General features: G+C 44.3%; 1 protein-coding gene across 3 annotated transcripts in view; it reads left to right on the forward strand.

The window, feature by feature from the left end:
- Positions 1–21,099, forward strand: part of LOC143830354 (cytosolic phospholipase A2 epsilon-like) — a 64,905-nt gene extending 43,806 nt beyond the window's left edge. For all 3 annotated transcript variants that reach the window (XM_077322770.1, XM_077322771.1, XM_077322772.1), the window contains 7 exons: positions 1,102–1,216; positions 2,719–2,856; positions 5,262–5,369; positions 6,429–6,626; positions 9,402–9,568; positions 15,868–16,054; positions 18,783–21,099. In XM_077322770.1, coding sequence (XP_077178885.1) covers positions 1,102–1,216; positions 2,719–2,856; positions 5,262–5,369; positions 6,429–6,626; positions 9,402–9,568; positions 15,868–16,054; positions 18,783–19,015 — 1,146 coding nt within the window. In that variant the 3' untranslated portion in view covers positions 19,016–21,099. The remainder of the gene's footprint in view (positions 1–1,101; positions 1,217–2,718; positions 2,857–5,261; positions 5,370–6,428; positions 6,627–9,401; positions 9,569–15,867; positions 16,055–18,782) is intronic.
- Positions 21,100–22,568: the final 1,469 nt, after the last annotated feature.

Raw genomic sequence — 22,568 nt, forward strand, 5'->3', positions numbered from 1 at the left:
AGTTACTGTGAAATCACTCTTGTATAAATACCATTATGAAGTTTTTAAATTAACTATAAGATCCTGTGGCTGAGAGAGGATGTGGGTCTACAGATGATATCTGGGATAGTCCAGAACACCCAGAAATAGGTCCTGAAAAATCCCAGAAATTTTTGGGATTAGGAGTGAGTACTGGGAGTCAGTTTTTGAAGGCTCCCAGGACTGTCGTCATGTGCCCCCCCCCACCGTGTCAGTGACTGTGTCTACCCAGGCTTCTTTTGGTTTGCTGTGTTGACTTTTTTTTGTATTGCAACATTATGTTCTTTGCGTGAGTTGGTTTGTGTTAGGTTTGCAGTTTGTAGTGGATTCTTGAGTTTGGCATTAGCTTTGATTTTTCAGGTTGAAAATTCTCACAGATTCTCTGATTTTACACTTTTAAGGCTTGCAACAGCATTCCTATTCAATTTGGTTTTAGATATTCTCTGGTTTTACACTGGATTGGATTTTCAGGTTGTTGTGTTAGGCTTGCTACATTGCCCTGCCTTTCTGCCAGGATTCCCTGGTTCTTTCTAGTTGGGGGGTGGCTTGTAGGGTGGCTTGTAGCACTTTGTCCAGGGTGCAATTTGAGCAAAAGCAGCATCTCCTGCCCTCCTGAATGATTCCCCAATGGGTATAATGAGACAGGGTGGAGAAGAAATGTAAGCATAAATAAATTTGTTCGTACATTATGAATTCTTCCCCCAAAAAACAAGGAGAGGCATTTCAGACTCACATTTAGCCTTGGATTGGATCCAGATTGAATCAGCACTCTGCTCCCTTTTGTGCAAATTCAAACTTCACTTTGGTTTTGAGGGGAAGGCAAGTTAGATTTGCTGCTGCTGCTGCTGGGAGGCGGAAACAGTTTTTTTTGGTGTGACTCTTGACTGAGGAGGCACAGCCAACAGCAGGACACGTATAAAACATTTAAAAATGAATACAAATGAGGATATGAATGAAAATGGCAATTTGATTTCATCCAGATCATTTTAACAGTAAAATCCAAATGGCTGCAAGCCTAACACAATAGCTCTTTGTAAAAAGAAATTCTGAATCTCTTTTGTTGACTGTTTTTTCTCTTAACAGCCAAATGCCCACAAAATCTCCAGTCAACAACAGGCGGTGAATCGGGGTCAGAACCCTCTCCCCATCTACCTTGCTCTTAATGTCAAAGAAAGTTATAGCACTCTTGATTTTAAAGGTCAGTACTGGCAGTAGCACTCGAGCAGCGGCCTTTCAGATCCCCTGCTACCTGATGCTTTCTAACTAGAGACACCAGGAATTAAACCTCCTGCGTGCAGAACAGATGCCCCGTCTCTCTTTCATCCCTGACTCAATTAAACAAAATAGAATCTGTGCCATTAAAATCTTCTGGGCTTTCTTAATAGCTACCGATACAGCAATAGACAGTTTCCACTTTCAGCATCATTGTCTGCTTGCCCACTTTCTTGTCCTCCCCTCAGAGACGGCCACCTTATTCTAGCATAAGCAGATAGAGTCAAGGAAGTCACAGCAGCTTTTTATGCTGCTGTCAGAAGCCATGTCCACTAGAGGGCGTGTGAGTGAGCAGCTGCAACTCTTAGAGAGAGCCAGAAGGAGGATTTTGTGGTTTTGGTGACTGGCTATAGCTGGCTCTAAGAATGTATAGCTCCTACCATCACTCAGAGTCTCTGATTCCATGGATGCTTGTTCCAGGGCTTCTGATTTCCTAACGGTTGTTGTTTCAGTTTTAGGGTACTCTTTCCACTATCCCTGAGACAGATATCTGTTTTGTGAGAATATAATGTCTGTTTTAGGATTGCCTTCCATACTATGGGCCTCACATGAAATTTGCAGGAAATAGTTTTTCTTCAAGTGAAGATAATAGGAAACTGAGAAAAGGAGCTGCTATGTAACTTTACATAGTGGTTTGCCACATACATCGCCCTAATTACAAAGATGGATTCCACTCCGAAAACAATCACGGAAAGGCTGCTAGTGAGATACAGATTTCCCATTCAAATAGGAATGAGCCATATTCATTCATATAGTTGACACATACAGCAGTTATAACACGGTCACTATTGTAGATGGATTCCATGAGGGGGCCTTAATGGGTCATAGGCTCATAGAAATATTTGGATAGTTTCATAGAGAAGAAGAGCTGGGTTTTTTTAACCTCACTTTGACTGTTTATGCACTGGGCACTTAAACTTAAACCCTAAAACTGGGCCCAAGCTCTCATGCAGGAGCACAAATCGGGGGCAGATGAGGTGCACTGGGCCAAATGCTCCTTTGTGTGGGTGCAGGAAGAGGGGGGGGCAACCTGCCACGACTAAAACTCCAGCCTGCAGCCCAGCATGAAACCTCCAGTGTGTAAACGGTCTTTTTACTATTCAAAGGAGTCTCAAAGTCCCCTTTCCTTCCTCTGCCCACAAGAGACATCCTGTGAGGTAGGTGAGGCTGAAAGAGGTCTGAGAACTGTGATGGGCCTAAGGTCACCCAGCTGGCTGCATGTGGAGGAGGAGTGGGGAATCAAACCCAGCTCTCCAGATTATTAGAGGCTGCCCCCGTAACCACACAACACCAAACTGGCTCATAGTATGGTTGCATATAACTTGTGCTGAGTATGAATAGGTTGAATGTGTAAAGTTTATTGCCATGATTTTCTCCACTGTTTGAATGGTTACTTTTGCTAGATACATATTTGTTATATGGCTGCAGAGTGGGTAGAGTTCACACCCTATGAAGTTGGATTCCCAAAATATGGAGCATTTGTTCAGGCTGAAGATTTTGGAAGTGAGTTCTTCATGGGTCATTTAATAAAGAAGATCCCAGAATCTCGAATCTGCTATTTGCAAGGTAGCTCGTTCAAAATTAAATTCTTCAACTTGTATTGCATTTTGAAGTGGAATTAATACCATCTGCATAGTATGGAGAATTTTCTCACAGCCTCAACTTTCATGAATTTTAATGGTAGTGGGCATGGGCGTGTTCTTCCTGCCATGATCATAATTCTAGATGAATGGCAGTGATACCCTTATTAGTCCTTCAAAGCTTAGAAAAGTGTGCTTAGGATTGCCCTGTTAGTCTGTAATATAAAGTAAAACAGAAGTCCAATGGCTTCTAACATGTATTTCAGTATTAGCTTTAATTAATCATAACTCCATTTCTAAGTTATGAAAGTTTATGTATATTTATATGGAGTTTTCATAAGTCTGACGTGAAACTTGATAATGTTTCCATCCAGGCTGCCACTTTACACACATGCATATACAGCAAGAAGATATGTATAAAATAGTTGATAACAAGCTTCAACAACTAAATCCATTTTGCAAATTAATTAAAAAGGTAAAGGTATCCCCTGTGCAAGCCCCGGGTCATGTCTGACCCTTGGGGTGATGCCCTCTAGCATTTTCATGGCAGACTCAATACGGGGTGGTTTGCCAGTGCCTTCCCCAGTCATTACCATTTACCCCCCAGGAAGCTGGGTACTCATTTAACCGACCTCGGAAGGATGGAAGGCTGAGTCAACCTTGAGTCAGCTGCTGGGATCGAACTCCCAGCCTCACAGGCAGAGCTTTCAGACTGCATGTCTGCTGTCTTACCACTCTGCGCCACAAGAGGCTCTTCAAATTAATTACATATCATCAATTATAGTATATCAAAGAATACATATGTGTACCTTTTATCTCGGAATCTGAATTTCTATTAAATTAAAAACATAAACCGCTGTTCATAGAAATTTGTTCACTCCAACATTTGGCAGCCTTTGAACACATACATAGTATGTTAACATTTTCCAGATCATATTAAACCATTCTTACTTTGTTGGTGCTTTGTTATTTTTTTCAACTTATTGCAATACAAATATCTGTCCTTTCCTTCTTTAATAATAAAGAATATTTCCACTTTGGAGAATTAAGGCCCTTAATATTTGAAGACAACCCTTTAAAACAGCGGTCCCCAACCTTCTAGTAGTCGGGGACTGCCTTCGAGGGTTGGAGAGAGCCGGTGGCCCGGCCGCCGCCGCCGCTCACAAACGCGTACGCGCAGTTGTCGTGCATGCGTGTTTTCGCCACTAGGTGGCGCTAACGCGCATGCGCAGAGCTGCCGCGCGTGCGCGTTTTTGCCAGCAGGGAGCGCAAAGACGCATGCACGGCAGCTCCGCACATGCGCATTTGCGTTGCTGGCGTGCTGGCGGCCGTGCCTGCTTCTTCCCCCCTCTCGCTGTGGGGGGGGGGAGGAAGGCGCGGCTGCTGGTGGCCCGGTACCATGGCCTTTGCGGCCTGGTACCGGGCCGCAGACCGGGGGTTGAGGACCCCTGCTTTAAAAGATCTTACAGCAAAACAAAAATTTTACCTCAGTGGTTATTTATCAGTATAAGAATCTTGAACTTATTGTTAGTTCTTAACTATTGTTTGCTTACTATTTTAAAAACATATTCAATTTAAAATGTATCACCCAGTTATATCTAATCCAACAAAACAAAGCAGGAATTCAAGGACAACACAGAGACTATGGAATTGTATTCCATGATTAGCTTTCATGAATCCAAACTTAGTTTTTGGTTTATGGAAGTTTATGCTGGTAAATACATTGCCTGCCTGTAAGAGGCTCCTTGAATCCTGTTTTATTCTCCTTGCCATGAGATGTCTTGTCACGAGAGGACTTGTTATAAAGGGGCCGTATAGAAACATTGAAACAAACTTGGTCCCTGTCCCCAAAGAAGCCCGCTTGACCTCAACCAGGGCCAGAGCTTTCTCCATCCTGGGTGGAATGAGCTCCCAGAGGAGATCAGGGCCCTGATGGAACATGAACAGTTCTGCAGGTCCTATAAAGGGGAGCTCCTCCATTTGGTTGAGGTCGATCCAAACCACGGCTTCCCACCGGCCCCCCAAGCCTCCCTCCGACCATCATTATAGATCTGTCCAAACCACTGGGCCTCAGTATGAGTTAATCAATGTACCTAGTATTCCACTGTTCTACAGTATTTATTACTATCACTATATTGTTGTCACAGTTATTGTTACCACATCAGTATAAACTGAGTTAATTGTACTGTTCCCATTTTATGTAAACTGCCCTGAGCTTTCAGGGAGGGGCGGTATATTGAATGAATGAATGAATGAATGAATGAATGAATGAATGAATGAATGAATAGCAAAATAATAAACAAAAATATATTTATTGTTACATAAAACTGTGCTTAACATGGCTCTACAATTGTATAACACTAATCTTTTAAAATTATCTCTACTTCCTAGGCGCGTGGAGTAATATATTTGCCCAAAATGTACTGGATGCCTTATATTTATCAGATTGTTCAGAGGAATTCTGGCACACGTGGACAAGAGACAGAGTGGTCGAGATTGGTCAGTTATTTTTGGGACATTGCTTTCCCTTTTATGACTCAAAGAAAGACTCCTATGTATTGAGACTTTTGGAGGCAATTTGCTTTCAATTTATTCTGTCAAAAACAGAAAACTTGAAAAAACAATGAACGCCACCCTCACCATTCTTATTGCTGAAATGTCCTTCCTGCAGTCTATGTCTTCTCCTTTTCCTTAATGCCAATTCCTGTTTTAGTCTAGTCTATTAGGCATTGAATATTCCTGTTTTAGTCTAGTCTGTTAGGCATTGAATATAAGTCTGTGGCCTGAAATGAATCACTTCTGATTTCTGTACAGCGGTTAGTCTACTGCTGGAAGTAATGTTCAATACTAATGTATTTGGTATTACAAATAAAAGGGTGTAGAAATTACCAAGCAGATTGGTATCCTTTCAAAAAATGTTGCTGATTTTGATGTTGAATAATTACAAGGTTTACCATTTGTCTTTAAAGCACTCCATAAAGTCTGATTCTTATCCATGGTTCTTCTATATATTTGTGAAACAGCGTGGGGGGTGGGATGTGTCTGAATGTCCAAGTTGGAATAGGGCCAATCAGGGTGCAGCCACCAAAGCTGGCTGGACCCTGATTGGCCCTGCCCCTGCAGCTCCCGCCCTCTGTCCATGGACTCTAGTCTCTTTTGCTCTCAGATGCACCTCAGTGCCTGAAGCCAGCAGCAGGTAAGGGGAGAGGGCCCTGGGCAAAGGGTCATGGTGGAGGGCCTGCTAACAAGGGCCTCCTGGCCTAGTAGCCTGGGCTTACTAACAAGGGCCTCCCGGCCTGCTGACTGCCTGCTAAGGAGCTCTGTCCTGGCCCTGCTAATGAGCTGGCCAGCCCCCGCACGCCCCACTTGATCTGTCTGCAAGCTGCGGCCCAAAGCCCACTTAGGCTGCCTGGCCGGGGACCAGGGGAGGGGGCCCTTTCAAGGCCCGTTCCTAGGAACGGGCTTTGAAGCTAGTTCATAACATAATTCATATTGCTTTTCTAATATAAAGGAGCATTCTGACCAATGAAATTAAAGCTGTCTTTTTCTATGTCACAGATGAAGATACTTATCCTCCTCTTCCTAAGAGGCCAAATGTGAGATCAACAAGGCTCTTCATCCCTAGTGGCAGTCTTACAAAAGCGCTTAGAGATGTTGTAACGATGCGCCCCGTGGTTTCAAATTATCATAATTTCATGAAAGGCATGCAGATGAATAACAAATATTTAGAGCATGAGGATTTTTGTACTTGGAAAGGTAATTCAGGAAACTTTCATTTATCTGGATCCAGGAGTGGTTTAAGGATTCACATGGCCTGTAGCACCAGAGCCAGTTTAAGGAATTGCGGGACTCTAGCAGAGTACAATTGTGGAGGGAGCAGCCATACTGGGGGCAGAGGTCCCCCTACAGAGGACAGTGGTATAACTCCAAATGTCCTTAAAGAGGGCAAAGGGGGGAGGAGAGTTGCTATGGCCCTGATCCAAGGGGCGAAGGTACCACATGAGGCCCATGGATGCATGGGGCCCATACATTTGTTACATGAATAAACCAGCCCTGTCTGGATCTCTTTTTAAAACTTGGAAATTTCTGATTATTTTCATCCATGTGCAGATTGTACACAACACAACACCATAACGAACATTTAAGAGAAAATCCTGAGTCAAGCCTTCATACCCAGTCACACCTTCTCCACTTAACCTTTACCTCCTTCACATCTACTTCTTTACCCTGGTCCAGGGATTCTCAAGCAGTGTGCCATGGCACACCCCTATGCCATGAGATTCTCTGAAGTGTGCTGCAGCACGGGGAGGAGGATGATGATGATGATTATTATTATAAAAATTTAAAGTAAGAATTTCGCCTTTATATGGGCAGGTCAACCTGCCCCCTCCCAACGTGGCAAGTGATGGGCCTGGAGGGGGTGGAGGGACCCTGGACATTTGAACCTTTACCAGCTGAGGCTTCTCTCACTTTGAGTCAATCTGTATTGGTTGGGGCTCAATGAGTGAGGGGGTGGTGGTGATGGTGGTAGAGGGGCCAGGCAATAGGCTCCAGGGCTTGGAGGGGGGGGGGCAGCAGAAGTAAATAATACAGAAAATACCACACAAAAATTAAACTAACTTCTCATTTAACAAGCACTTTATTTTTATTACCGATTCCTTATACATAGTAAACAAGTGAGAGCTTCTTTGAAGAGGCGAGAGTTCACCAGGATTCATGTGTGTGTGTGTGTGTGAATCTCCCAATTAGATTGCTTTCTTTCTTTGCTGCTGCCTCGGGGGGCTGCCCTGCCACTCTGACGCTGGCTTACCTCTGGTGATCTCCACCGGCCACCATGGCTGCGCAGCTGCTACTGGCAGCGCCCCCCCAGCGGGCGGCGGGAAGTCAGGGTGTCAGCGGGAAAGCAAGTGGAGCAGGGGCTCAGGCGGTGGCGATGTCCCTCAGCAAAAGACTACCCCCCCCAGGCCTCAGTAAAATTGTCAAGCGTTGACTGGTCCCCGGTGATAAAAAAGTTGGGGACCACTGCTATACAGGATTATAGCTGCAGATCAGTTTGCAGTTCTTTGAGAGTTGCAGGCCCCACTTGGAAGGTGGCAACCCTTGCAATGCAGATCAGTTGTGTCTGGGTGATGTCACTTCTGGTGACATGTCACTCCTGGGGTGTGTGTCAGAGAGGCATGGGCAGCTGATGTCACTTCCAGTATGCCTCAAAGCCTGAAAAAAAATTCAGCCATGGTTTCATGGTGAAAAGGTAGAAAATATTGTAGCAGTAGGTTATAGGTATAAATTTTTACCACAGATCTAGGTTTGACTACTTCACTTGACTGGGATAGGGAAGAAGTCTGATATATTTTATAACTACGTTTTGTTTCGTTTTTCAGTTAGTATGTATTTGCATTTATGTTTTCATGTTGGGTGTAACTATTTTTATTAAGATTTTTTGCGTGGAACCACAATAAAATTTTGGAAAGAAAAAAGGTAGAAAAAGGCTAATCAGTCACTCCTTCCATTGTTGGTGATGAAGCCTTCAAGGTGGTGCTAGCCATGTACAAGGTACACCATCCTCCTTATGTACACAAGTTCTGGTACCCTGAACATCTCAAGGGATGCAGCCCTAAGAAAACATTTCTGGGAATAAGCCCCATTGAATATAATGAGACATTCTTATGAGTAGACTGTTTAAGTTTGTTCTCATCTTTTAGAACTATTATTATGGTTATGAAGAAAATGTGCAAACAATTATAGAGATGGAGCTAAAAATGTCTGCCAAAAGGATAAGAATTTCGGAGCTTTCATGGCCAGTCTTCCTCCTTCCATTGCTCTGGAGGTTTTCTGATCTGGTTTGTCTTGTTTGTGCTCAGGGGCAGGTAGAAGCTCTCACAAGCGTTATCTACCATCCTAGGCCTGCTTTTCTCAACTTTTTTACTGTTGAGCAACCCTTGGAACATTCTTCAGACTTCGAGAAACCCCAGAAATGGTGCTAAAAATGCAGAATAACATTGGGAAGCATAGCTGTGTACATGCATACCTGGGGCCCCTCCATTTCCCACCCCTTCCAGGACCATCATTGGCCATTTTGGGAGGGGATGGATGGATCAACATGACTATATATGGTCATATCACCTGATATATATATAATTAACTTTCACCCATTTGGAAAACTCTTCCAGGGCCATCAAGAAACTCTAGGATTTCACAAAATCCTGATTGAGAAAGCCTGCCCCAGGTGCCTAGTGGTTGGGCCAGTCCTGGGGACATCATTGCTTTGAAGAATCCCCTCATTTTAAAAATGAAGTTGAGGTGACTTGAATAATGAAAACATACAAGGAACCTGCCTCTCACATATACCTATACAGCGGTTGAAGAGTACATGCTATAAAGGTGTAATTAAGCCTGTACTACCGGGGGCGGGGGGTTAAAGTATGTTAAGAATGCAGCATTGAATTGCATTCTCTTGCTTTTTTCTATTGTCACATGCCACAATTTTAGTGCTGTAAATACAAACAAACAAACAAACAAACTGCCTTTCAGATACTGTACTAGATTCTTCTCCCAATCGACTGTGTGAGACCCCAGACCATCTGGAACTTGTTGATGCAGCTTTCTTCGTCAACACCAGCTGTCCACCTCTTCTGAGGCCAGAGAGAAAAGTGGATCTTATTTTGCATTTGAATTATAGTGGAGGATTACAGACATTGGTAAGAAGACTCTTTGTCTCCTTTGGCAATTTCTTGATATATATTTGCTTATCTATTACTTTCCCTACCTTAAATATTAAGAACTGCTGATTCCAAGTAGACATATGCATTTCTTTAGTTATGAATAATACTACTGACCAAACTATGATGTTCTGTGGTTGTAGCAAATGACACCAGAACAGCCTATAATTGGGAGAAACCCATGATTTACTTTTGTTTTGTTCAGGAGCTTTCATTACTGCTTCTGTCTCTACTGAATTTTTTCAGCAAGGACATACCAAGTTATGTTTCTTAGGAGGAGGGGTGAGAAAGACGGAGAGCACCTCTGGGTTTTCTGGACTGGTTGCAGATTGTGGCCAGTATGATTATATACTTGTGTGAGGTAGTCTTGAAGTGTATGGTGTGAGGCTTGAAATCAAATAAAAGCTGACTGAACATACTGCAGCTTGCCTTTTTCCAGGGATTTCAGAGGGATAGAAATTCTTTGTGGTTTTCTTCATGTGCAAGGTACAGTGACTATAATATTTTATTCTATGAAGATTGTGAGGGGTTTGGAAACCAAAGCTGGTTCTGCACTTACATTTTTTTTTTCATTGTCGATTCTGCTGAATTCCGATTGATCTGTACCCGGGTCTTCTGCCTTAGTTTTTCCCAAATTGAAACAGACATTGACTTCTACACTTAATTGTGTGGCTGCTTTCTCCTTCCTGATTGATTGGGGAAGCTAAGAGGGAGGAGGGGAACAGAGAAGCTCCAAATGGCACTGAAGGAACACAAGGCTGAAGGGGAGTTTATTTCTTACAGTTTGTCTCCCCTACAGCCAAAGCAAGTGGAAGAGGGGGGAATGGAGCATGAGGTTGCTTGTTTATTTTTCTTTTCATGAGTGACCGAGGGGGGGGGGCAGGGAGAACGAGTGGAGAAAGACAATCCAAAAGGCAAATATTGGCACAGAGAAGTGTGGGCTTGGAGTACAGTCACTTTATAAATGAGGGTAAAATAAGTCTTGTGAGGTAATGGCAACCCGGAACCACAGTTTTCCTGCAAACTTGGAATTGACACCCTGACCAATCAGTGATAGACTGCTTTGCTATGGAAGTGTTCAAGGTAGAGAGGGAGTTAATCCGGCAAAATGCAGATATCTAAACTTGAAATACTGGGGCTTTCAGAGCAGTTTTCTTAATTGTAGCTAGTTATATCCACTCCTGACTATCATGGGAAAAGGTAGTGTCAATCACTGTTGTTGCAGAGGGAAAATTTAAAGTGCTAAATACCAAAATGGAAATCAAATAAGGTGTAGATGAGTTTTTAAAATTTGGGGTCACGGGGGATAAAAAGCCCAATGCAGAGTCTGCCCAAGTCGTATGAGGAAAGGTTGAGGGAGCTTGGTCTGTTTTGCCTGGAGAGAAGGTGACTAATAGGTGATATGATAACCATCTTCAAATACTTGAAAGGCTGACAGTTAGAGCGGTTCCTCAGTGGAGCAGGCTTCCTTGGGAGCTGGTAAGTTCTCCTTCTTTGGAAGTTTTAAGCAGAGGCTAGATAGTCATCTGGCAGAAATGCTAATTTTATGAACTTGGGCAGATTGTGAGTGGGTGGGCAGGAAGGGATATGCCAGTGTTTGTCTCTTATGGCCCTTCCTTGCATACCCAGGGAATTGCTAATTGCCACTGTGGGCTGGTAGGTGAATGTCCTTCAGACCAGGCTTGATTCTGGAGATTTCTGGAGATTTTGGTGGAAGGATCACTTGGGCATGAAACTGGGGTCACCGTGGGTGGGCAGGTAGTTGTGAGTTCCTACATTGTTCAGAGGGTTGGACTACATTCCCCTGGAGATCCCTGCAAACTCTATGATTTTATATTATTTATTCTATACTCTTTCTTTCTTAGCTTAGTTCTCTTGGCTATAGTTTCTTTTTGTGTGCACTATGTCAGTGGTCCCCAACCTTTCCGAGGCTGGGGACCGGCAGGGCATCGGGCCGCGCCCCCGCGGACCGCGCCCGCGCGGGTCACGCCCGCGGATCGGGCCGCGCCCACGCCGCGCCCGCGGATCGGGCCGCACCCGAGCCGCGCCCGCGGATCGGGCCGAGCGGGCGTGGCCCGCACGGGCGCGGCCCGGCCCTGATTCCCTCTCCCCGCCTCCCGCAGTAAGAAGCTTCCCGGGCCGCAAGCTTGCGGCCTGGGAAGTTTTTTACTGCGGGGGCGGGGCGGGGAGAGGGAGCCGCGGCCCGGTGCCATGGCCTTTGCGGCCCGGCGCCGGGCCGCGGCCCGCAGGTTGGGGACCACTGCACTATGTTATCCAAACATTTCTGAAGCATCTTATAATTTTTGCTTGTGACTTGCTCTCCCCCTCTGCCCCCACATTCCTCCCTGTTTTGTTATTGGATTTGTGGCTTGCCTTAGTGCTTTGCTTTTTCCTGCTTCTTCTGGCTCTTTGCAACTCAAATTTTGTTTAATCCCCTCAGTCTTATCTGTTTAATTAGTTTCTTAATTAAATGCTTCAGTGTGTGACTTGCTGTGATTGCATATTGCATCTGTCCTAGCAAATCTAGCTGGTACCATGTAGAATGGCATTGGCTAAATATCAGGATTTTTTTTTTCATAGTTCAGCATTCATAGAGTAGATGGCCTCCTCCAACTCTATTATTCCATTCTTTTGCTTTTTAACTGCACTTTGATTGATGAAACTGCTGTGGACCTATGGTTCTTTGGGAATTACAATTAATTATGGTTGCTATTGTTATTGTTATATTGTTACAGTCCATTTATATGTCAAATTATGAAGAGACAAAGTTTATGTTCCATGTGAACCGCCCTGAGCCTCAGGGGAGGGGAGGTATACAAATATAATAAACAAACAAACAAATTGGGATTTGTCTGACTGGTGTAACAGCCTGAACTGTTGCAAGCACAAGATAAAGTTAATCTCACACACAGTCTAGTATAAAATCACATTATATATTTTTTCTTCTTTCCTCCTAAAGCCTATCTGGGCACACTGCCCTACCCTGCCTGCATGCTGGTATCAAATATTATCCCTTTTTCCATCAAAGCAAATCATCATCATCATTTTAATACTGACAAGAGTTGGTGGATAAGGTGAAGGAGGTGGGGACCCTAGGGAGAAGTGACCATGTCCTCATAGAATTCCTTTTGAGATGGGGAGCCAAGGAAGCTTGTAGCCAGATGCGGATGTTGGATTTTCGTAGGGCAAACTTTAATAAACTCAGAGACATGATGAGTGTCATACCATGGACGAGAATGCTGGAAGGGAAGGGAGCATGTGAAGGGTGGGCACTACTCAAACAAGAGCTATTGCATGCTCAATCAATGACTATCCCAGAAAGACGAAAACACTGCAGGAGCTCTAAGAAGCCTATTTGGATGAACAGAGAACTTCAAGAGGAACTAAGAAAGAAAAGGGGAAAAGGGAAATGTTCAGGAAATGGAGGGAAGGTCAGAGCTCTAAAGAAGAGTACCTACAGGTTACTAGGCACTGTAGATCAATCATCAGAAAGGCCAAAGCTGAGAGTGAGCTAAGACTGGCCAGGGAAGCCCACTGTAACAAGAAAAGATTTTTCAGTTATATGAGGAGCCAAACGTAAAGTAGTACCAGTCTGTGCCCTTCTTCATTTTGTACTCCAAGGCCAAACTTGCCTGTTATCCCTGTTATCTTTTGGCTTCCTACTTTAGCATTCCAATCCCTCATGATGATAAGCACATCATTTTGGGTGTTGGTTCTAGAAGGTGTGGTGGGGTTTCATAGAACTGGTCAACTTCATCCTCTTCAGCAGCAGTGGTTGGGGCATAGACGATTACTGTGATGTTGAATGGTTTGCCTTGGATTCGAACTGAGATCATTTTGGGCATTGTATCCCAATACTGCTTTTCCTACTCTTTTATTGATTATGAAGCCTACTCCATTTCTTCTGAGAGATTCTTTCCCACAGTAATATGTCATTAAATGACTGAAGTTAATTTGCTATGTCAGAATTTCAAAGGTGCCCACAGGCTCAAAGGTGCTGGAGGCAACGAAAACTACCCATGGCATAACCTGCCTTAATGGCAAAAAGAGGTTTAAAGAGGTAGAAGACGATGGAGTAAAAAAGGAGGCTCCTGCAATAAGCAGTGTAACATACTATGATCTGTCTCAAGGTTCTGCTGCTGCATCCAGTCTGCCCTGATGACATGCACCTTTGTACCATCAATCTTGTACCTGCTATGTCAATCAGCCTCTCCCCACTGCTCCTGTTTTTCAGGCTGTGAATCCATTGGCAATTCCTCAGACTGATTTAGATGTTACTGTTTGTTATCAGTTCTCCCATAGACTAATATTAAGCATGGGTGACTTTCATTGAATCCGTCTGATATTTGGTGGCTAAGATATCCTAGGGGAGTAATGCAGCCCTATTGAATTTTGCCTGATTCATATAGAAAATCATAATAAAAAACCAATAATGATACAAAATCAAAATCATACGAAAAAACCCACAGCCTCTTTGGGAACAAATAATAAAAATAATAGAAGCAAAACAAACTTCCATGTACAAATCTTACTCAGAAAACCAGGAAGTTGGGAGTTGTCCTGATGTCATCAGGCAGGGTACTGTATTAACAGTATGCTTATAAATATTTTCTTTTAAATAAATACTTTATAACTTTTGATTCTGGTAGTGGTTCTCTATACCAGGGGTACCGGGCCGCTGGCAGCTGCACCTGCCTCCCCCCCCTGCAGCAAGAAGCTCGCCAGGCTGCGAGTGAAGCAGCCGCTTCAAGAGAGGCTAGCTTCTTGCCGCGAGAGGGAGTGGGGTGGGGGAGAGTCAACGGCCTGGGTGCCGAGCACGCGCGGCAGCTGCATGCAAACGTGCATGCTGGCGTAAATGCGCATGTGCGGCAACTGCGCATGAATGTTTGTGCGCAGCTGCTGCGCGTGCTCGCCGCCCGGGCCGTCGGGTCTCCCCCACCCCCGGAGGCGGTCCCCAACCACAGAAAGGTTGGGGACCGCTGCTCTATACTACACAGACCTCCACTATCTTGGACATGCTGTTTTAAAAGGAGCACCAGGAGGACAGGGGAGCCCAAGGCAGTAAACTGTCCCCTCAGTTACCAGGCTCTGGGCAGCAGGATACACTGAGGCAGGGAGTCCTGACACTCCCATCGAGTAATTACTACAGAGGTCAGGTGATGATGACAGGTTACTAGAGAGAGAGAGAGAGAGACTTCTCTAAGTGTTGGGAAAATCTTGGAATTCAGGGTGAAACAATGGAGCAGGACAATTCTACCATATGGTTCTAGGCAGTTATTACTGGCTTTCGGGCCTAGGCTGTTATTACTGGCTCCCTGTCCTTATCAATAATTTTATGAAACACTGATAAGGAAGGGGTTTCATAAAATCATTTGAGACTGGTGACAACCTGAAGAAATGTGTATGCACCTGAAAGCTTATATCTAGAATAAAACTTTGTTGTTCGTAAAGGTGCCACTGGACTCAAACTTTGTTCTGCTTCTTCAAACCAACATGACTTCCCACCTGAATCTGTCGTAAAATCATAGCACTTGAGACACTAGGCCAGCCTCCTGTATTAAGACAGAACATTCTATCCATCAGATATATTTGACAAGAATAGATTTGCCAGCTTGTAGGGGTTTAACCATAGAGTTTTGGGGAAATGCTAGATTGTCATTCAATACGATGACATCACTACTCATGGTGTCTGTGAGATGCTGATCACCCTCATTTATCCCAGGGTTTTCCTTCCATTGTCCAGCAGAACAGTGGTGGTCACAGCCAATTGAGGAGTGGAAGATACTTTACTGAAGTGGGAGACCTGGCCTCCCCAGTTTACCATTTATATATAACTAGTAATATAGCCCGCTGTATGAGGAATACAGCGGGTGCTAGGAACTAACCTTTGTGTCCCCCAGCGGCGGTCCTCTGGGTGGGCTCTCAGCGGCGGCGGCTGTTTGAGGGGGCGGCCTGACACGGCGAGAGGCGCTTTGCGCCTCTCGTCGCGTCAGGCCGGGAGCAACTGCGAGCCGCGCTGCACACGGCTCGCAGTTGCTGGGGCTGGGAATCGGAGGGATTGTCCCTCCGATTGTCTGTCCAGAGAAAGGGTCCAATCCGGACCCTTCCTCATCACGGACAGATCCCGCCCCAGAAGCCCTTAGCGAATTATTTAGTCCACGGTGCCCATGGCGCCGCGGGCGGTGTTTAGATCTTTACCATTATAATAGCCTTTATGAAATTAAAGCTGTCTCCTTATCTCTCAGGGTTCTGATTTTGCTTATGTTTTGATGTTGTAGCCATTAGACTTATCTGCAAAGTACTACGCAAAGCAGGGTATCCCATACCCCAAAACTGTGCTGAGTGAAGAAGAACGGGAGCACCTCAAGGAGTGCTATCTCTTTAATGAGACGGACAATCCAAAGGCACCTATACTGCTATACTTCCCACTGGTATGCGACACTTTTCAAAAATACAAAGCACCTGGTAAGTTAACTGGATTAACATTCTACTTAGCATGACCAGCTTGGTGTAGTGGTTAGGAGTATGATGAGCCAGGTTTGATTCCGTGCTCCCCCACATGCAACCAGCTGGGTGACTTGGGGCTTGCCAAAGCACTGATAAAGCTGTTCTGACTGAGCAGAACTATCAGGGCTCTCTCAGTCTCCCTGCCACACAGGGTGTCTGTTGTGGGGAGAGAAAAGGGAAGGCAACTGTAAGCCTCTTTGAGACTCCTTCGGGTAGATAAAAGTGTCATATAAGAATCAACTCTTCTTCTTCTTCTTCTTCTTCTTCTTCTTCTTCTTCTTCTTCTTCTTCTTCTTCTTCTTCTTCTTCTTCTTCTTCTTCTTCTTCTTCTTCTTCTTCTTCTTCTTCTTCTTCTTCTTCTTCTTCTTCTTCTTCTTCTTCTTCTTCTTCTTCTTCTTCTTCTTCTTCTTCTTCTTCTTCTTCTTCTTCTTCTTCTTCTTCTTCTTCTTCTTCTTCTTATTATTATTATTATTATTATTATTATTATTATTATTATTATTATTATTATTATTAGTCCTAGCTCCAACTAGTCTGTAGCAGGCTTTCTCAACCAGGGTTTTGTGAAAGCCAGGGGTTTTGTGACAGACCTGGAAGGGTTTTACTGATTGTGTGGGAGTTAATTAATCTTTATCCATGGTTCCTCTATATATTTGTGAAACAGCCTGGGGAGTGGAACGTGTCCGGCTGTCTGAGTTGGAATAGGGCCTTGCCCCTGCTAGTCCCGCCCTCTCTCCCTAGATGCTAGCCACGTTCCTCTCAGATGTGACAGTGACAGAGAGAGACACACAGAGCCCTGCCAGACCAAACACGAGCCCTCATTCCCTCCTATCACTCCTTCTGCGAGGGAGGCAGAGAGAGACACAGAGAGAGCTGTCCCAAGCTGCTGACCAGCCCTGCTTCCTGCCTAAGCACGAGCCCTAATTTCCTGCTATGGCTTCTGCTGCCACTGAGAGAGAGACACAGAGAGAGACGTCCCTGCTGTGATGGAGGGAGAGAGAGACAGAGACAGAGAACTGCCCCAAACTGCACACCAGTCCCGCTTCCCTCCTAAGAACAAGCCCTAATTACCTGCTATGCTTCCTGCTGTGAGGCACACCTAGAGACACGCAAGGAAGAGGGAGAGAGAGACACACACACAGAGATCTGCACCTCCCGGTGTCCCTTGGGTCCTAGCACCCATTGCATTCCTAGTTGCAATGGGCTTTCTTGCTAGTGTTTAATATATTTTTAATTTAAAACAATTATAATGATATGACCATATAAATGACCATATACAAATTCTTGCTTGTCAAGGCATGCCACACATGGTAGCAACTGGAGACTAAAGAGGCAAGTACTCTCATTTTAATAACTGCATGAAAGGGGGGGGGGGTGGAGCAGCATAGGCCTACTCCTGCCCTGTTTCTGGCACTGGATGGAGTAGGGACAATAGCCTGTCTCTGCCCTGTCCCTGTTTCTGCAGGCTCCTAGTACAGGTTCCCTTTGGTGAAGAAGAGCAAACTGATAGCGAACCCAGAATTCAAGTATGGTTATGTTCACAAATCATCTGAAAATATTTCTGTGCTATCACTTACTGTGCTGTGGGAGTGGCCTGGTGATGTCATTTCCAGTTGGAGTGTTTGGGTGATGTCACTTTTGATGACATATGAATTCTGCGGGTGCGACCTGTTGACATAACTTCTGGGGTTTCATGAAGCCTGAACAAGGTTTCAGGGGTTTCTCAATGTTAAAAAGGTCATGAAAGGCTGATCTGGAGCTAATACTGAAAATAGAAATATGCAGAGGAAAGGGAACATTGTATGCAGGACTTATTATTTTAGCAACAATAGTCTTCTGTGGCCAAAAAGATAAGCCCATTTAAAACATGACTTATCTCTTTGTTGCAAAAGCAGAAATGAAGCAATGGCTGTATGTTGTTTTTTCCCTCATGCCAACGATGTTAAGATTCTAAATTTTTTTAGTGGAATGCTCTCAACCCACCCTCATCTCACTTATCCCTGTTTGTCCTACTTACCATCTCTAATTGCCCCCAACTCATTCTCCATGGTTTCCCTTCATCTGCTCCCACTCACCTAGGAGTGGTTTAAGGATTCACAGGGCCTGTAGCACCAGAGCCCGTTTGATTTGCAAGGCCCTAGCAGAGTACAACTGGCAGCAGGAGCAGCCAGACTGGGGGGTGGAGGGCCCCCCCCCCCACGTGGGAAGGGGTGTCACTCTGAATGTCCTTAAAGAAGGAAAAGAGGGGAGGAGAGAGGCTATGGTACTGATCCATGGGGGAAAAGACACCACATGGGTCCCTGGAAGTACAGGGTCCAAAGCACGCGCTACATGGATAAACTGGCCCTGCACTCACTCCATACTCTTCTGTACATGACTTGTATTACCAAAACCAAGAGAAGAATGGCAGATGGAGAATTTTAGGTGGCTTCCCACTGTCAGCATCTGTTTCTCACTAGAAAAATGATGTGTTCTTCTAGGACAAGTTAAAGTCCAAGCATGCAAAAGCAACTGGTAAATAAGTTCATGCCCCAACCATTCTTGCTTACAAAGGAAGGCCTTGCTGATTCTGTACAGTGTGATTGATTCCAAAATTATGAAGTTAACACAGCTGGTGCAGAAAATGTCAGTGTTCCAATGGGAGAAGCCCACAGTTGTGGTGAAACTTTCGGGGTTGTTTTTCCCGCAGGTGTGTTACGCAGTCCTGATGAGATGGAGGCTGGCCAAGCTGATGTTACCAGCACTATATTTTCCCCTTATGCCACTGGTATGCTGCAGTATACAGAGGAGGATTTCAACAAACTGGTGAATTTGACCAACTACAATATCCTCAATAATGAACATATGATTCTGCAGGCCCTGCGTATTGCTGTGGAGCGAAAGAAACGGCAGAAAAGAAAGTCTTCATTTTATTCATGTTAACCATCTCAGAATGCATTTTCCTTGTTTCCAAGGAGTGGAAGTTACCAGAGTTGGTTTATTTTTGCTGTTGGCCAGTATTGCATATAGCGAATGTTTTGATGTGTCATGTGTACAGTACCTCAAGTGTGCAAAGGAGTGGAAGTCCTGAACTGTGGCTAGGGTTGCCAGCCAGATGTGGCATCTCACTAGGAAGATTTTAGGGGTGGAGAGAAGCATATCAATGTCACGGAAGCATGCAGTGTTACTTCAAGTGAAAACTAGAGGTGGCATTATGACACTGCAAAGGGATACTCTATGTATTGCCCAAAATTCTGTGGTTAAACCACAGCACCCCCCCCCCCCCCAGTGATGCCTACACCATCCCCTGCAATGCCATTACCTTATGCAGCCATCATTTCCACCATTTCCCCCCTGTCAGCCTTTGAGGCACTGGCTGGAAGAAGGAAAATCATCACCCCTCTGGCCTGGCTCACAGCCTCAGTGAAGGGGAAAGGGAAAATGGAGAGCATTTGAAGGGGGAGCTCCATAAGACCATTCGTTCGAGAATTTAAAAAAAAATTACTTAATTGCACCATTGATAAAAAATGATATTCCATAAGTTCAGGCTATTGGTCAGCTTTGTCTCTGACTGGCAGTGGCTCTCCAAGGACTCAGGCAATGATCTTTCCTAGACCTGCTGCCTATTTTAAACTGAAGAAGCCAGCATTTGAACTAGGGGTCTTCTGCATACAAAACGTGAGTCACTCAAGAGTTGTTCAGCTAAGGGGGACTGGAAGGTGGTCTTTCTAGGTTTGAGCACTACAGAATCAAAAGTAGAGGCCTGATTTATATTGGCTCAGCAGTCATCACGTTTGTTTTGAAATGCATGAATATTGTTTGGTAATGACAAACCAAATTATAATCTGCATGTGTGAAGCAGCAATCACAAATAAGACACCGTAGCTTTCTTAGCAACTCACATGGCCTCAGACACAGTCGGTTTCAATGGTGAATCACTGAGTGACTCAGAGTATCCTAATTTGTGAAACTGTCACATCCCATGTGATGTCCTTAAGTGATGAATGTATCATTCTCTCAATAAGCAGAGGGCTGTGGCAAACTCCTGTGAAACCTAGAGCAATTTGTAGGGTCATAAAGAATGAGCATAAGATTACTAATCATGCCGAGGTTTGACCGGCTGCATAACTGGGAGAAGATCAGCAGATGCGGCTTCCATTGTCATTGCAGCACAATGATGCTTAGTTGATTCGATGACTCTTACCTGGGTTTCTGTCTTAAAACATTTGAGCAGCTCTGCTGGATCAGACTAGCAATCCATCTAGCTCAGTAGCCTGTTTCATGTCATTGCCAACAAGGTGCCCCAGAAGTCCAGCAAACAGGTTTGGTTTACCAGGTCGCTTCCTACAATTACCTCTCAGCACAAATCCGGCAATCACAATGCAGAGACAGTCTGCCTATGAACCTCTATGTTGTTAAGTAATAAATTTCATTTTGTCTTGGTACTCATCTATGTTACCTCTACAAAGAAAAATATTAAAGAAACAAGGGCCACCGGCGGTGCATTGTGGCAGAGCAGCATGCTCCACTGCTTCTTGTATCCCCAGGGCAGAACTGGTCCGCTGCTTTCTGCATCCCCACAGAGCATGCAGCCATGGCAGAAAGTTTCTATTACATGAGAGTGATTTGGCACTGCGGCACTGCAAAGCATCTAGACAGGCCACTGCTGGGCTAGGCCTCATTCTGCTTAGGGGAATGCAGAAAATATCTGCATTCCCTTAAAGTGGGGCAATGGTGGCCTAACATGAGCTAGACCTGGGAGGAGGCTGGCCCAGCAGTGATGTCATATGAAAGCAGGGATTAGCCCTGTTTCCATAAAGGAGCCTTCCCGGCATGCAGAATCAGCTGTAGAGGTTCAGTTAAGTTATTCCTCAAGCACTTTCTGAGGAGAATGTAAAGGGAGTCCTCAGATATAGCCAACAGTTCTCATTCTTCTGTCGGTATCTTATTGCTTCACTGGTGGTCATACATATCTTTGATGAACGTTGATTTAGTAATGATTGTACAATAAACAACTTCTTTTCTAATCAGTGTCTATTAAATATATAACAACACAAAATAAAGGTGACAAACATTCCATAAAATTATATCCAGTCTAAAGATATAGAAGGCTGAGCTGCATCCTGGAATTTAATATTGCTGTACATTTCCAACGGGACTGTTTATTTGTATGTTTTTGTTTCATTATTGTTTCTTTTGTTATTGCTGCTTCATTTTCATAATTGTAATCCATTATTATTGTCTACTGATTTCAGTGAAGGACTCCTCCTCCCCTGCTTTCTTGAGTCTTCATAGTTTTCGATCCATATTGGACAAACCTTAGAGGTGTTGTTGCACTACCTGATGTTATCCACAGTTCCTAATTTCAGATGATAGAAAAAAGGGTTTCCCCATTTTGAGGTGAAGAAAGGAACTCACATTTAACTTTAAAGTCTATGGAAAAATGGATAGGAAAGATTCTGAACATGCAGTGATACAGACAGAAGTGTGCAGTGGAGACATCTGACATAGCAGCTAATTAGCTTGTGGGACAGTTGAACAAGGAAGAGGCAGACTTACAAGTAAAGGGCATTTGGTGGTATAAGGAGGGCAGATATGCAATAGCAAGAAGACCATGAGACAGATGTACATGAACAAGGGATGAGATTTATAGTGTATCAGGCAAGAAGGCAGTACAGATTGCAAGGGGAAATTTGGCACAACAGGACAGGTATTTGGAGGAAAACAGGAGGCATAGTCCCACTCATATCCTGCAGGATTGTAATAGCTCTCACACATGTATGTAATCCTACCATCTTCAGCTTGCAGTCAATCAAAAAAAAAAACTCAGAGCCCCTCTCTCTCCCCAATGTCGAATGACACAGTTTATGTCCTTTGTGGAAAAAATGTGTTGTATTGTCAAGGTTTAGACTGTACAAAGTCTTAACCTTTAGTTTTAAGAGGTTGTTTCTCTCTCCTAGTAAAGAACACATGTGTATGTGTGGGAAGTCAAGTTGATTATTTAGCAGTCTCACCAAATAATGCTGTAGAAATGCTAATATGCTCTCTGACAAGAGACAATGAAATGGTCAACTCACACCCCCAGCTAGAAGCTGACATCTAGCAGGAAAGAGAGATTGGGGGTGGGGAGAAGTTTAACAAGCTAGAAGATAACTTCCTGGAGATTTCAGGAAATGTGTTTTTGACCCAGTGGATAAATGGATAATGAAACCCCTTTATATTGATGGGGAAAGATCTCTTTGGTTGATTCCAACTAGGGAATTGTGGGCTCCTTCTGGAGTCAGCTATTAGCACATGGAAGGCTGCTGGCCTGAACAGAGCTACCAAGGTAATGGGAAACTTTTAGAACATTGAGCCTACCTTAGAATAAGAGCTGCTAGGGCATGTACAGAGTGAGGGGCAGAGGAATTGTATATTTACACCTTTTTTGGGTGCCTTAGCTCATCTGTTGCTGTGTTGAGAGTATATGTGTGAACATTTTTTAAAATAAATGCTT

This window comes from Paroedura picta, chromosome 2 (assembly GCF_049243985.1).
Source record: "Paroedura picta isolate Pp20150507F chromosome 2, Ppicta_v3.0, whole genome shotgun sequence".
Lineage (NCBI taxonomy): Eukaryota > Metazoa > Chordata > Lepidosauria > Squamata > Gekkonidae > Paroedura > Paroedura picta.